Source organism: Schistocerca gregaria, chromosome 4 (genome assembly GCF_023897955.1).
Source record: "Schistocerca gregaria isolate iqSchGreg1 chromosome 4, iqSchGreg1.2, whole genome shotgun sequence".
Lineage (NCBI taxonomy): Eukaryota > Metazoa > Arthropoda > Insecta > Orthoptera > Acrididae > Schistocerca > Schistocerca gregaria.
Genome location: NC_064923.1, coordinates 30,573,544 through 30,585,870, shown reverse-complemented (window position 1 = coordinate 30,585,870; position 12,327 = coordinate 30,573,544). Strand labels below are relative to the sequence as shown.

Below are 12,327 nucleotides of genomic sequence, written 5' to 3'. Positions count from 1 at the left end.
GGCTGCAAGGGGAATTTGTACACCTCTGGTTAGCACCACAGTACAATCTTCCCCATTAGAGTGGTGCCTTAGACCGCAACCGAGTACTCGTCATAATGATGATGATGATGATGATGTCGTATTCTACTGTGGGAGTCACTTGGTGAAGAGCATGCCCAGCCTAAAACCCAGGGTTTTAACTGTGGCCACTGCAATACAGGAATTTGGTGCAATATAGGAGAGATCGCACGCGTGCTTCGGTTTTTAATGCTATACTTTGTGACATTTTATATGAGCACTACAACTAAGCAGCTGTCCGACTGCCTCAAGACTGTCTTCGACGCAGAATTATATGCCATATAGGGGGCACTGGAGCAGATGAGTCGTTCTTCCAGTGCTAAGTTTTTTGTCTGTTCCGATTCTGTCTGAGACGTCACTCTCTACACCGTTAGCACCACAATATCAAGTGTGGCCTCCAGCTACAGTGAGTAGGGGAGGAGGTGTCTTTTTGCTGGGTACCAGGGCACACGGCTATTGCAGGAAACGAGAGGGCGGATCTAGCAGCCACGGAAGCGTGTCGTCGTTCTCCGTTATTTCAGTGCGCCATCCTCCTGCACGCTGTCTATTTCCAGCCGGACGAGTGGCTGGCGGTGACGGAGAGTGACTTGCGTCCAGTAAAGGCCACTGCGCCACCGTGGCGTACTTCCTTTCAGCGACGACGATGGGACGAGGTTCTCCTTACTCGTCTTCGTATGGACCACAGCCCCATGCGCGCAGATCTCTGAACGCCACATTTTATTCGACTGTGTTTAAAAAAAATGGTGCAAATGGCTCTGAGCACTATGGGACTTAACATCTATGGTCATCAGTCCCCTAGAACTTAGAACTACTTAAACCTAACTAACCTAACGACATCACACAACACCCAGTCAACACGAGGCAGAGAAAGTCTCTCACCCCGCCGGGAATCGAACCCGGGTACCCGGGCGTGGGAAGCGAGAACGCTACCGCACGACCACGAGCTGCGGACGACTGTGTTTTATTTTCAGACCAGACGGCAGCTGTAGATTTGGCGGCAGATCTGCACTCTGTTTTAAGTGAGGTTGAAAATGACGTTCAAACGAGTGTGGTTAACAGTTTTCAGGTGTGTCCAACTTGTATCCTAAATTTTTAGGGAGAGGTCTTCTTTGGTTTTACTTCTGTTTTAATCCGACGTACAACACCTTTCACTCTTCACCGTTGTTTTAAGGCCCGTGAGGTACAGTGACTGGATATACACGAGTGAGGTGCGAGTGAGTGAATGAGTGTCGTTTTACAAGTTACCTCCTCGCTGTATGACAATAATCTTAGACGTTTATCCACAACCGTTTCCTTTAATATGTGTAAAGGCGCTCATAACATCGACGTTCAGGGTCCGTAAGTCCTAAACACATATACATATTACGTTGATCGATGAATCGCGGTTCTGCTTTACCCGGAATGACCGCCGTAGGTGAGTAGTCGGTTTCTTGGGGAGAGGACCTGTTCTTTCAGTGTTTACGAAAGCCACAGCCGAGCTGCTCTTGGCGTTACGGTGTAGGGACCCATGGGATGTGACTTCGGGTCGCGGCTGGGAACCATAGAAGGAACTTTGAACTGTTTATCACGCATGTCCTCCATCCTTACGTTTCAGTTCTAGTGCGACAGTAACGTGTTGCTATTTTTCAACAGGACAAGGCTCGTGCAGCCACGACACGTGTCTCTGTCGACGCTGAGACGGCCAGCCCTATCCCCGACAGAACCTGAGCTCCACCAGCTCTGCTCCAGGACGCGGAGGACCGGTTCATAACGGTTGTAACACCTGTCCCCCAACGAACCAGTGCGTGCGTCCAGGCCCCGGGGGGTCTCCTCGTACTGCCGAGTTCTTCGTAAATCTGGCTCGACACAGAAATCTGTGCCGTAATGTTGTATACTCTTTCAAGCCGTGAAGTTCCCTTCACGCTGCTTTCTTTATTCGCGAGGCAGTGTGCGTGTCTGTGTTCCCTTAACAATGTCCGCTCGTTAGACGAGTCCGGCGGGGCTCGCGCCACTGCCCGGCTGCCAGCTGTCCGCTGGTCGGCTTTCCGCGACCTGCAGACCCGTCAAAAGGGTGTCCTTTGCTCTCACTCGCTGACGAGGACAAAAAATTTCATTTAATACATTAAACCTCATGCATTAAAGGCGTCACTCGGAAGAACAACGCAAACTCAATGAACGCGAATCAGCTCTCAAGCAACGTAGTGGTCAGGAAAGCGTGGCACACTACAAACATCGCGGGGTTTGTTTGTTTCAACTGGGAGCACAGTGAGGCCGTCGTGAAGAAGCTACGGTCGTTCAGTTTCTGCGCGGCTTGCGCCACTACACTGTGTTCACCTAAGAATAAACCTGGTGTAAACATTACACTATGTGCTCTTCCGCGTTCGCTGGAATCTCATTGTCTAGATTGCGCCTTAGTGCGGTAATAACGATGAGTTTTATGTTCTGCTTTACGCGCACCTCGATCAAGCGAGAACACGGGACAACAACTTCATCGGCTCATGTAACTCGGACAGCACTGACAAGCCAGCCGGTCACGCTAGCCTGTAGTCACAGTTGCAGTTAAGACCTTAGGAGACGAGCAGAAAAACAATATAGCTTCGAATTTCATTCAATTCTTAAAGAGAATAAAATGATATTCAGCAAAACTCTAGCAATGCCGCACTCTTCTTAGGGGACCAGACGGAAAGCATGACATGCTCTGGTTCTTAGCTAACTGAGTATTGTGGTTAAAAAGAAAAATTATGATAATTCGTGACCTAAACGCAGGGTAATTTTTGTGAGCGGCTATGTGTGACACAAAAGCATATTGCAGGGATTTTCCCGTATAGTTTGTTAGTTACGGTCAGCCGTCTAGTAATCTTTGAATTCCTTCCACATCGGAATCTGAGAAGGACGTTTCAGTACTGAAATTGTCGTCTGCGACTTTGATATTGAGCCAGTCAACAAGAGAATCTACGAAGCTAGCCGAGCGCCACATTTCGTCCTCTTCTTTCGACGCACCCTACCACTCTATACCCCCCTGACGTGAGGCGAGGCGTCGATCGTCAGCTCCAGTACATTTGTCATTTCTCGCGACACTTGGCTCTAGATCAGTTCTGTTGCGTTCATATTACAGTGGTACGAAGTCAGCTGTAAAAAATACAGTGTTAGTATGGTGTGCTCGATGCTCTGAAAATTATTGTTTTTCATGTTCCTTAGACGCTTATCACTGTGACTCGTGTGGCACCACATCTGTGATATAAAGAATAAGAGTATTTGCTTTTTCATTTTTGTCGGAAAAATGTAATTTGTTACGTTTTCATGATTTAAAAAACTTCATTTACAAGCCTTTATAAATGTCAATAATTAAGATTTTATATTCGCAGTGAAAACAGGAATTCTGCGTACGTTATGTAATTGGAAACAAAACGACTTGCATTTGTAATAAAAATGGTTTGATCTGTGTTAATTAGCTACTATTTGATGAATTTTAGATTTAAAATATGAAGGTATTTCACACTGAACGAGAAAGGAGACCAAACCGAGATTTGAACCACCAGTCCACGGAATACACAATACCAGTTTACGATCCTACAACGCTACGCATCTCGCATTACAAAACGCTATAACTGTCTTAAATACAAGTCCTCGGATACTTGAAAGCCGATTACTTAGGTAAACCTGTAAAAACGTTAAGAACAACAACGTTTGCCATTTTTTAAGCGTTTTCCACGTGGATGTTCCACCGCGGACCAGAAGCAACGTCACCCATTTCACATTGTGCAGGAGCAACGCGACAGTCAGAGCACAGCAGTACAGAGACTGGGACCGCACACGACTTTTGAAACAAAAGCTACTTAGCTAACCCGTCATTCATATAAACCTCGAATGCTGTTAATACATTAGAATATTTTGAAATTACATTTACTGTAACTTAGTTAAAATGTATGTAATACACTACTGGCCATTAAAAATGCTACACCACGAAGATGACGTGCTATAGAAGCGATATTTAACCGAAAGGAAGAAGATGCTGTGATATGCAAATGACTAGCTTTTCAGAGCATTCACACAAGGTTGGTGACGGTGCTGACACCTACAACGTGCTGACATGAGAAATGTTTCCAACCGATTTCTCATACACAAACAGCAGTAGACCGGCGTTGCCTGGTGATGCCTTGTGTAAGGAGGAGTAATGCGTACCATCACGCTTCCGACTTTGAAAAAATGTCGAATTGTAGCCTATCGCGATTGCGATTTATCGTATCACGACATTGCTGCTTGCGTTGGTCGAGATCCAATGACTGTTAGCAGAATATGGAATCGGTGGAATTAGGAGGGTAATGCGGAACGCCGTGCTGGATCCCAATGGCAGTTCGACGACGTTTGCACCAGCATGGACCATTAGCTCGGAGACCATAGCTGCGGTTACCCTTGACGCTGCATCACGAACAGGAGCGCCTGCGATGGTGTAGTCAACGACGAACCTGGATGCAAGAATGGCAAAACGTCATTTTTTAGAATGAATCCAGGTTCTGTTTACAGCATCACGATGGTCGTATCCGTTGTTGATAATTCTCCCGGGTTTTATGGCCGTGGTCCATGGACTACTTCTATTCCTAACGTTTCGTCCAATACTGCGTTGGACATCCTCAGATGTATGGCTGGTCCTGCTGAGTCCTGCCGACTGACGAGTCGGGCGTCGGAGAGCGGCCTAAGTACCGAGGAAATTGGGCGTGGTCTAGCTTGCACATAGTAGCAGAGAGAAAACTAGTCAAAGATAAAATGTAACTATCGATAATAGTCCGTCATAGATAAAAATCACTTATCGATTCTGTACCGCCACTGTCCATATCTCGCGTAATTTCAAGGCCTCTTCTTTTCTATTAAAATTATCTTCATGTTTATATACTTCAATAGCCTTCCTATACAGTCGTGGATAATAGTTCGTGGCAGCACTTAAAACTCTAGTTTCAGAAAACTTAACTACATGGTCACCGGACTGAAGTGCTTGTTCCGCAACGGCCGATTTATCTATTTTACCCAGTCGGCAAAGACTTTTATGCTCCTTTACCCTCGTATTCACACTTCTTTTCGTAATACCAATATAGACCTTGCCACAAGTACACGGAATTTTATTCACACCACTAGATGATAATGATGGTCTTCTATCTTTAACAGTACGAAGCGCTTGTCCTATTTTTCTGCTAGGTTTGAATACCGGTTTCACTTAATGTTTCAGCAAAATTTTGCCGATTCGATCTGTAACCTTACTAATGAAAGGTAAAGACACCGTGTTCTTCCATTGTTGTGTACCATGCTTGTCCTTTGGCCTGCTGTAACTAGGTCTTAAAACTCTATTAATTTCTTTGTTTGAGTACCCATTCTTTTCGAAGGCCTGTCTCAGATGATTCACATCCGTATCCAGATGTTCCGGCGTACAAATCCGTTTTGCCCGGTCCACTAAATCTTTTGAAAACACCTCTTTTTTGTTGAGGGTGATAATTGGAGTTCTTATGTAAGTATCTATAAGTATGCGTGCTCTTCCGAAACACTTTATGTTTTAGACTGCCATCGGTTTGTCTCATGACTAACACATCGAGAAACTAAATAGCCTGGTCTTTTCCACTTCAATGGTAAACTTCTCTCTGCTACTCTGTGCAAGCTGGACCACTTTCCTCGGTACTTAGGCCGCTCTCCGGCGCCCGACTCGTCAGTCGGCAGGACTCAACAGGACCAGCCATACCTCTGAGGATGTGCAACGTAGTATTGGACGAAACGTTAGGAATAGAAGTGTTCCATGGACGACGGCCATATAACCCGGAAGAATTATCAACAACAGTACCATCCGGTCGTGAAAGCCTTCATTGTATGGTCGTATTCGTGTTTGGCGACATCGCGGTGAACGCACATTGGAATCGTGTATTCGTCATCACCATACAGACGTATCACGTGGTTCAAATGGGTCTGAGCACTATGGGACTTCTGAGGTCATCAGTCCCCTGGAACTTAGAACTACCTAAACCTAAGTAACCTAAGCACAGCACACACATCCATGCCCGAGGCAGGATTCGAACCTGCGACCGTAGCGTCCGCGGTTCCGGACTGTAGCGCCTAGAACCGCTCGCCCACTCCGGTCGGCCGTATCACCTGGCTTGATGGTATGGGGTGCCATTGGTTACACGTCTTGGTCACCTCTTGTTCGCATCGGCGGCACTTTGAACAGTGGACATTACATTGCAGATGTGTTACGAACGGTGGCTCTACAATTCATTCGATCCCTGCGAAACCCTACATTTCAGCAGTATAATGCACGACCGCTTGTTGCAGGTCCTGTACGGGTCTTTCTGGGTACAGAAAATGTTCGAGTGCTGCCCTGGCCAGCACATTCTCCAGATCTCTCACCAATTGAAAACATCTGGTCAATGGTGGCCTAGCAACTGGGTCGTCACAATACGCCAGTCACTACTACTCTTGATGAACTGTGGTATCGTGTTGAAGCTGCATGGGCAGCTGTACCTGTACACGCCATCCAAGCTATGTTTGACTCAATGCGCAGTCGTATCAAGGCTGTTATTACGGCCAGAGGTGTTAGATCTCAGGATCTGTGCACCCAAATTGCGCGAAAATGTAATCACATGTGAGTTCTAGTACAATATATTTGTGCAATGAGTATCCGTTTATCGCCTGCATTTCTTCTCGGTGTAGCAGTTTTAACGGGCAGCAGTGTATACAAGCAGGACCCACTTGTGTTGCGCGCCACTGCCGGCTGGTCGCCCGTCCACTGAGAGCGCGCGTCTCTGTTGCAGACAAGGCGCCGTCCGAGGCGACGTTCCGGGGCGCCGAGTTCCTCTCGTACGACCTGAGCCGCACCGGCGGCGAGCCCATCGTCAGCAACCAGGACGCCATCTCGCTCGTCTTCAAGACGCGCCAGCCCAGCGGACTGCTCTTCTACACAGGTACGTCACCGCGGCTCGGCGGCGCAACGCACGTAGTACTGTGCGGAACGGTACAGTTGTTATTAACAACTGCTCTAAGGTACAAATCAGGACACAACTTGGTCGCAGGATTTGGATAGAAAGAGCTATTTAACGGTAAACGTCGAAAATATGCCTAAATATGTAGGAATAGAAAGTACTGGAAAATCTACAACTTACAACCGAATCCATTATAAGGATCTGCATTACATTGTGTTGGTTTCCAGAGCCGCTAGGAATTTAAAGATTTCCAGCCCCTCTGGCAGCCTCTCTCACCATTCAATTTGTTCTTAAGTGGTAGTTCCACCTACATGTCAAGAACATTTCTGTGTTGACCACGTCCTCATATTTGTGTCGAAAAACAATTTAGCACACTTACCTCGGTTCTTGAAAGAATATGAATGTAGCACGGAAGAGGAGACCGCTGTTCAGTGAGATCACTGCCGTTATGACTGCCCTTGACCCGACCAGCACTGCCATCTCCCTCAAGTGCGCCTCGGCGCCCGTTGCGACACTGCTGGGGCGACTGTACGCACCGCTGTCGAAATGCGTTCTCGCTGGCGCGTGACACTAGACACGCCCGTGCAGACAAGTCCGACGGCGTTGTGGACCGCGCGAGCGTGCTGGCTGCAACCGCGGTGAACCTCGTGCAGTGCAGCTTTCTGGCAACGTCTCGTCGAGGTAGTTATACACAGTGTGCGCAAAGAGCGGTGGGGCGCCGTCCTGTTGAACCACCACCGAATCGAGATTGTTGTCTGGGCTGCAGGAATCTCTCGAGCGTGTCGAAAAAGAAGCGCGGCCGCAAGTGCGGTGTCGGGCGAGGTCCGGCCACACGTTCGCCTTTCGAGTGTTACGTTAAGACTCCGTGCCGATGTGTGGCTGTTGACCAGGCCACGCGGTGCTGGTGCCGCGGCAGCCTCATCACTGCACAGCAAGTGTGCCAGCAAATGTTCGCTGTTCGCTGCCTCAGTTGAGCCGTGGCACACGACCACACCTGCCGAACAGCCGTCAGGTTCGACACGAGGGAGACATGGATGTGATAAGCCTCTGAGCTCTCGTTCCCCGCACAGTGTACTCTGGAATGCCGCGCTCCTCGTGCAGACGACGTGTCGCTGCTTTCCACTCTGCTCGGTGTCCTGTCTGTCGTAGGCCTCCACAGCTTGCGTCGGCGTCGACAGCCGCCGAGGGTGATTCTCGTCGCAAACACTTCCACTCCTCAGGGACTCGTTGACTAAACCTCCAAATACTGTTCGATCTAGTATATCCATAATTAAAACTGACGACTTGGGACGTCAACTGGTATAATGTATGTTAAAAAGTGACGTAATTCCTCCACCTGTATTAAGGTGTTGGTTTTATTGGCAACTACTTTCGATGTTCTTACATCATCTTCTTCAGGCCCTAAATACAACATACCATACATAAACAATCAATGCAACAACAGTAATTTATGACTTATTATACAAAACAATTCTATTATAACCGTTTTGCATTATGGATAATTTTAATGAAACTAATTACATTTTTGGTCATTTCCGTTAAAATACCATCACTCTGGACATTAGCCATTTACGTGGTATCACTAAATGCAAATCAAGCTGTATATGCACAATCATATTATTATAGGTTAATATCAGGTATTAAAAATGGGAGTATATAAAATCTTAAGCGACAAGCCGTTATTCTAATGGATAATAATATAGGCGTGGAACATTGTAAATTATTATTATTTTTTATTGAAATAATGAACTATAAAAAGGAGAACATATACATTGCCAATCAGACATATGTTAGGTAAAATTGATTGTTTACTAGTAGTGAACGGTGGGCAAGGTAGACTACAGTTACGTTTGCAAAATTCTGTACTGTCGCCATTCTAAGGTAATAGTGGCGTAATTTACTTAGACAACTTCGTTCCTAACCCCACGAAAGAAATGATAAGGGACCGAAAAAAGAGTGTGGAACCCAGTTGATAAAAGGTAGTCAATAGTGTAAAATACAAACTAATCAATGTAAAAAGAACTATTCATTCCAATAAAAGTATAAGTTAACGTTACTGAAATAATTTCTATGTCGGTGTCTCATCGAAGGCTATGACAAAGGTCTAAAATAATCAATTCCAGTAAGTTTATATAGTCAAAAGCACGATCAGGTTGTAACCTCCCCACAAAATAAAATAATATGAATAATACTCTCATTTAGCGTAACTACCCAACAGTGAAAATATAATACAATGTGACAAACCTATAACCTTTTAATAATTGACAGTCAATTTAACCTGGTAAATTTTAGACGTCAGCAATGCTGCGTCATGGCCCTGATACATCATTCTGAATAAGCTGAAAAATCTTACCTTAATTAGGTCGCTGGATAACGCGTATATATCTGCTCCTATAAGTAATTTTTCCTGGCGCGGCTAAGTGCAATGCTGGCCGATAGATTTGTCTTATATAAAAGGGAAGAACTGATTTTTCTTTTCAATAATCGGAATGGCCAAGGATTGGAGAAATTAGTGAATTCTTTAAATTGAGATAAATATCAAAAGTTACTTTTTATGAGAAGGATTATTATTAACAGATTTTTTTAAAAACATTTACATGGGACTTGATGTAACAATACTATATATGCGCGAGGCTGCTTTTACCTTATCCTACAACGCTCAGGCTCTGCCATCGCTGCACACGACCGGCCCACCCAACACGATACACCAGACACGACTGCTCGCTAGCAACAACTTACTCCTACTGCTACACAGTTCCTACTGCAGTCAATACTGCTCTTTGGTCTCAGATTCTCTTCTAGCTTACATATCGCAGGCAGCGCGTGAGCAATACATCGAAATTACATCAGCTCGAGTGCGCTAGCAACAAATTATTTAATTATGGACCTCTTACATAACCCTCCACTGGGGGGCAAAAATTTGGCAGCGATGGTGAGTCAATTGGACTTGCCATGAGCAACATTTTTTTCTATAATCTATTTAGTTTACTAAGGCTAGAATCACAGAGTATATACATCATTGATAAGTGCAGAACATATCAAGAAATTAAATAAAGTGCACACGCACTGAGTACAAAACATATTCAGAAATGACAAAGTATATACGCAATGAGTACACAATAATTTAACAAATGACAAAGTGCACACGAACTGCATACATGTTTAGCATTTTTACATGAACTGATCACATAAACAAATGAAATAAAGTGCACACACACCATAAAAAGTTTTAACATTTTGTAAGTGCTGAATTCGTTAAGAAAAGAAATAAAGTGCACACGCACTATATATATATATATATATATATATATATATATATATATATATATATATATATATATATATATATATATATATGTCTTTATAATTTTACAAGAATTTAAATGCACTGTATAAGCCTTTACTAATTTACAGGAACTAAGAAAGGAATGGGAAGGATTGCATCATGCTTGTAGTACAGTAGGTTGCACGTAGCTGCACTGAAAGCCCATATCTTTCTACAGAAGCACAACACCAAGTGAGACAATCTGAAGTTCTCTTCCCTGAAGTATTTATCAGTGTAGCCAAGACACTGAAATGTTGTATTAATATTCAATGTTATCATTTTGGTAGTACATTAGGTACACCAAACAGTGGGACCATAATAACATCTCCATCGTTCAAGGTTGTGGACAGCTTGATATGTCAGCACCATATTCTTGTAGAATCCACACTCTTACAGCAACATAGAATTAGTGCAAAAACCAATATAGTGCTCCATGATCATGAGGATGTACAGGATAAACGGATATTGCAGTAATTAGGTCAGAAGGTGAAGGACACATTAAGTCTTATGCTAGTCATCATAGAATTACACTAGTGTATCAACCGATACGAACAATATTGAGTATTACGAAACACTATTCATAACTCATCTGACTGAATCAGTGGCATTCATTGCCCAGTTACAAAGTATTCATATAGTGTTACAAAAAGTGTTACCAAACAGTGGGACCATAATAACATCTCCATCGTTCAAGGTTGTGGACAGCTTGATATGTCAGCACGTTTTGTATAACCATTTGGTCACTGTCTGATTCACAAAAAGGTTTCCTAATCGGATGTGCTCTGTTGGTCACTACAGCGGAATCAAATAAATCTGACGTGCTTTGTGTATATTGGTCACCTTCGTTGAAACAATTATCTGTTCACTACGTAAATTTTAAAATAATCAGGTGTTTTAAACTGGGCAATGTTCATTGTATCGGAACGTGCCGCCTCATCAATTGTTGTTAAATTAACAGAGGACACAATTGAATTTCTTTGCTCATCATTAGCATTAAAATCATTACTAGTGATCGGTACGCACTGATTGTCTGTAACTGGAGGATTATCATCAAGACACTGAGTGTCGCTAGTATTATCAGTCAAATTATTAAAGACGGCTTTTTCACTCATTACGACTCGCGATGTACTGTTAGCAGTTTTTCGCGGCATTTTCACAACTCAAAGTTAAGCACAAAATCAAACAAAGACAAAGCAAAAATGGAACAAATACAGTTACAACAAAAAGCAATAAATTGCCCATGATCTGTGAAAGAAAAAGTGACAAATTAGTAAATGCGTTGCGCCAGATGCAAACTACTTTTAATATTAAGTAAATAAGAGCAGATATATATAGCTGACTACTTCTCAGAAATTCACAAAAATACGATCCTGGCCGGTTGTCGATAAGTGTAACCTCCCCACAAAATAAAATAATATGAATAATACTCTCATTTAGCGTAACTACCCAACAGTGAAAATATAATACAATGTGACAAACCTATAACCTTTCAATAATCGACAGTCAATTTAACCTGGAAAATTTTTGGCGTCAGCAATGCTGCGTCATGGCCCTGATACATCATTCTGAATAAGCTGAAAAATCTTACCTTAATTAGGTCGCCGGATAACGTGTATATATCTGCTCCTATAAGAAATTTTTCCTGGCGCAGCTAAGTGCAATGCTGGCCGATAGATTTGTCTTATATAAAAGGGAAGAACTGATTTTTCTTTTCAATAATCGGAATGGCCAAGGATTGGAGAAATTAGTGAATTCTTTAAATTGAGATAAATATCAAAAGTTACTTTTTATGAGAAGGATTATTATTAACAGATTTTTTTAAAAACATTTACATGGGACTTGATGTAACAATACTATATATGCGCGAGGCTGCTTTTACCTTATCCTACAACGCTCAGGCTCTGCCATCGCTGCACACGACCGGCCCACCCAACACGATACACCAGACACGACTGCTCGCTAGCAACAACTTACTCCTACTGCTACACAGTTCCTACTGCAGTCAATACT

The 12,327-nt window shown here is 43.8% G+C and overlaps 1 protein-coding gene across 7 annotated transcripts in view; it reads left to right on the top strand.

Annotated features, from left to right (window-relative positions):
• The window catches only part of LOC126267963 (neurexin-1a), a 1,982,806-nt gene that overhangs the window by 995,083 nt on the left and 975,396 nt on the right, over positions 1-12,327 (top strand). For all 7 annotated transcript variants that reach the window (XM_049973298.1, XM_049973297.1, XM_049973300.1 and 4 more), the window contains one exon: positions 6,825-6,974. In XM_049973298.1, coding sequence (XP_049829255.1) covers positions 6,825-6,974 — 150 coding nt within the window. The remainder of the gene's footprint in view (positions 1-6,824; positions 6,975-12,327) is intronic.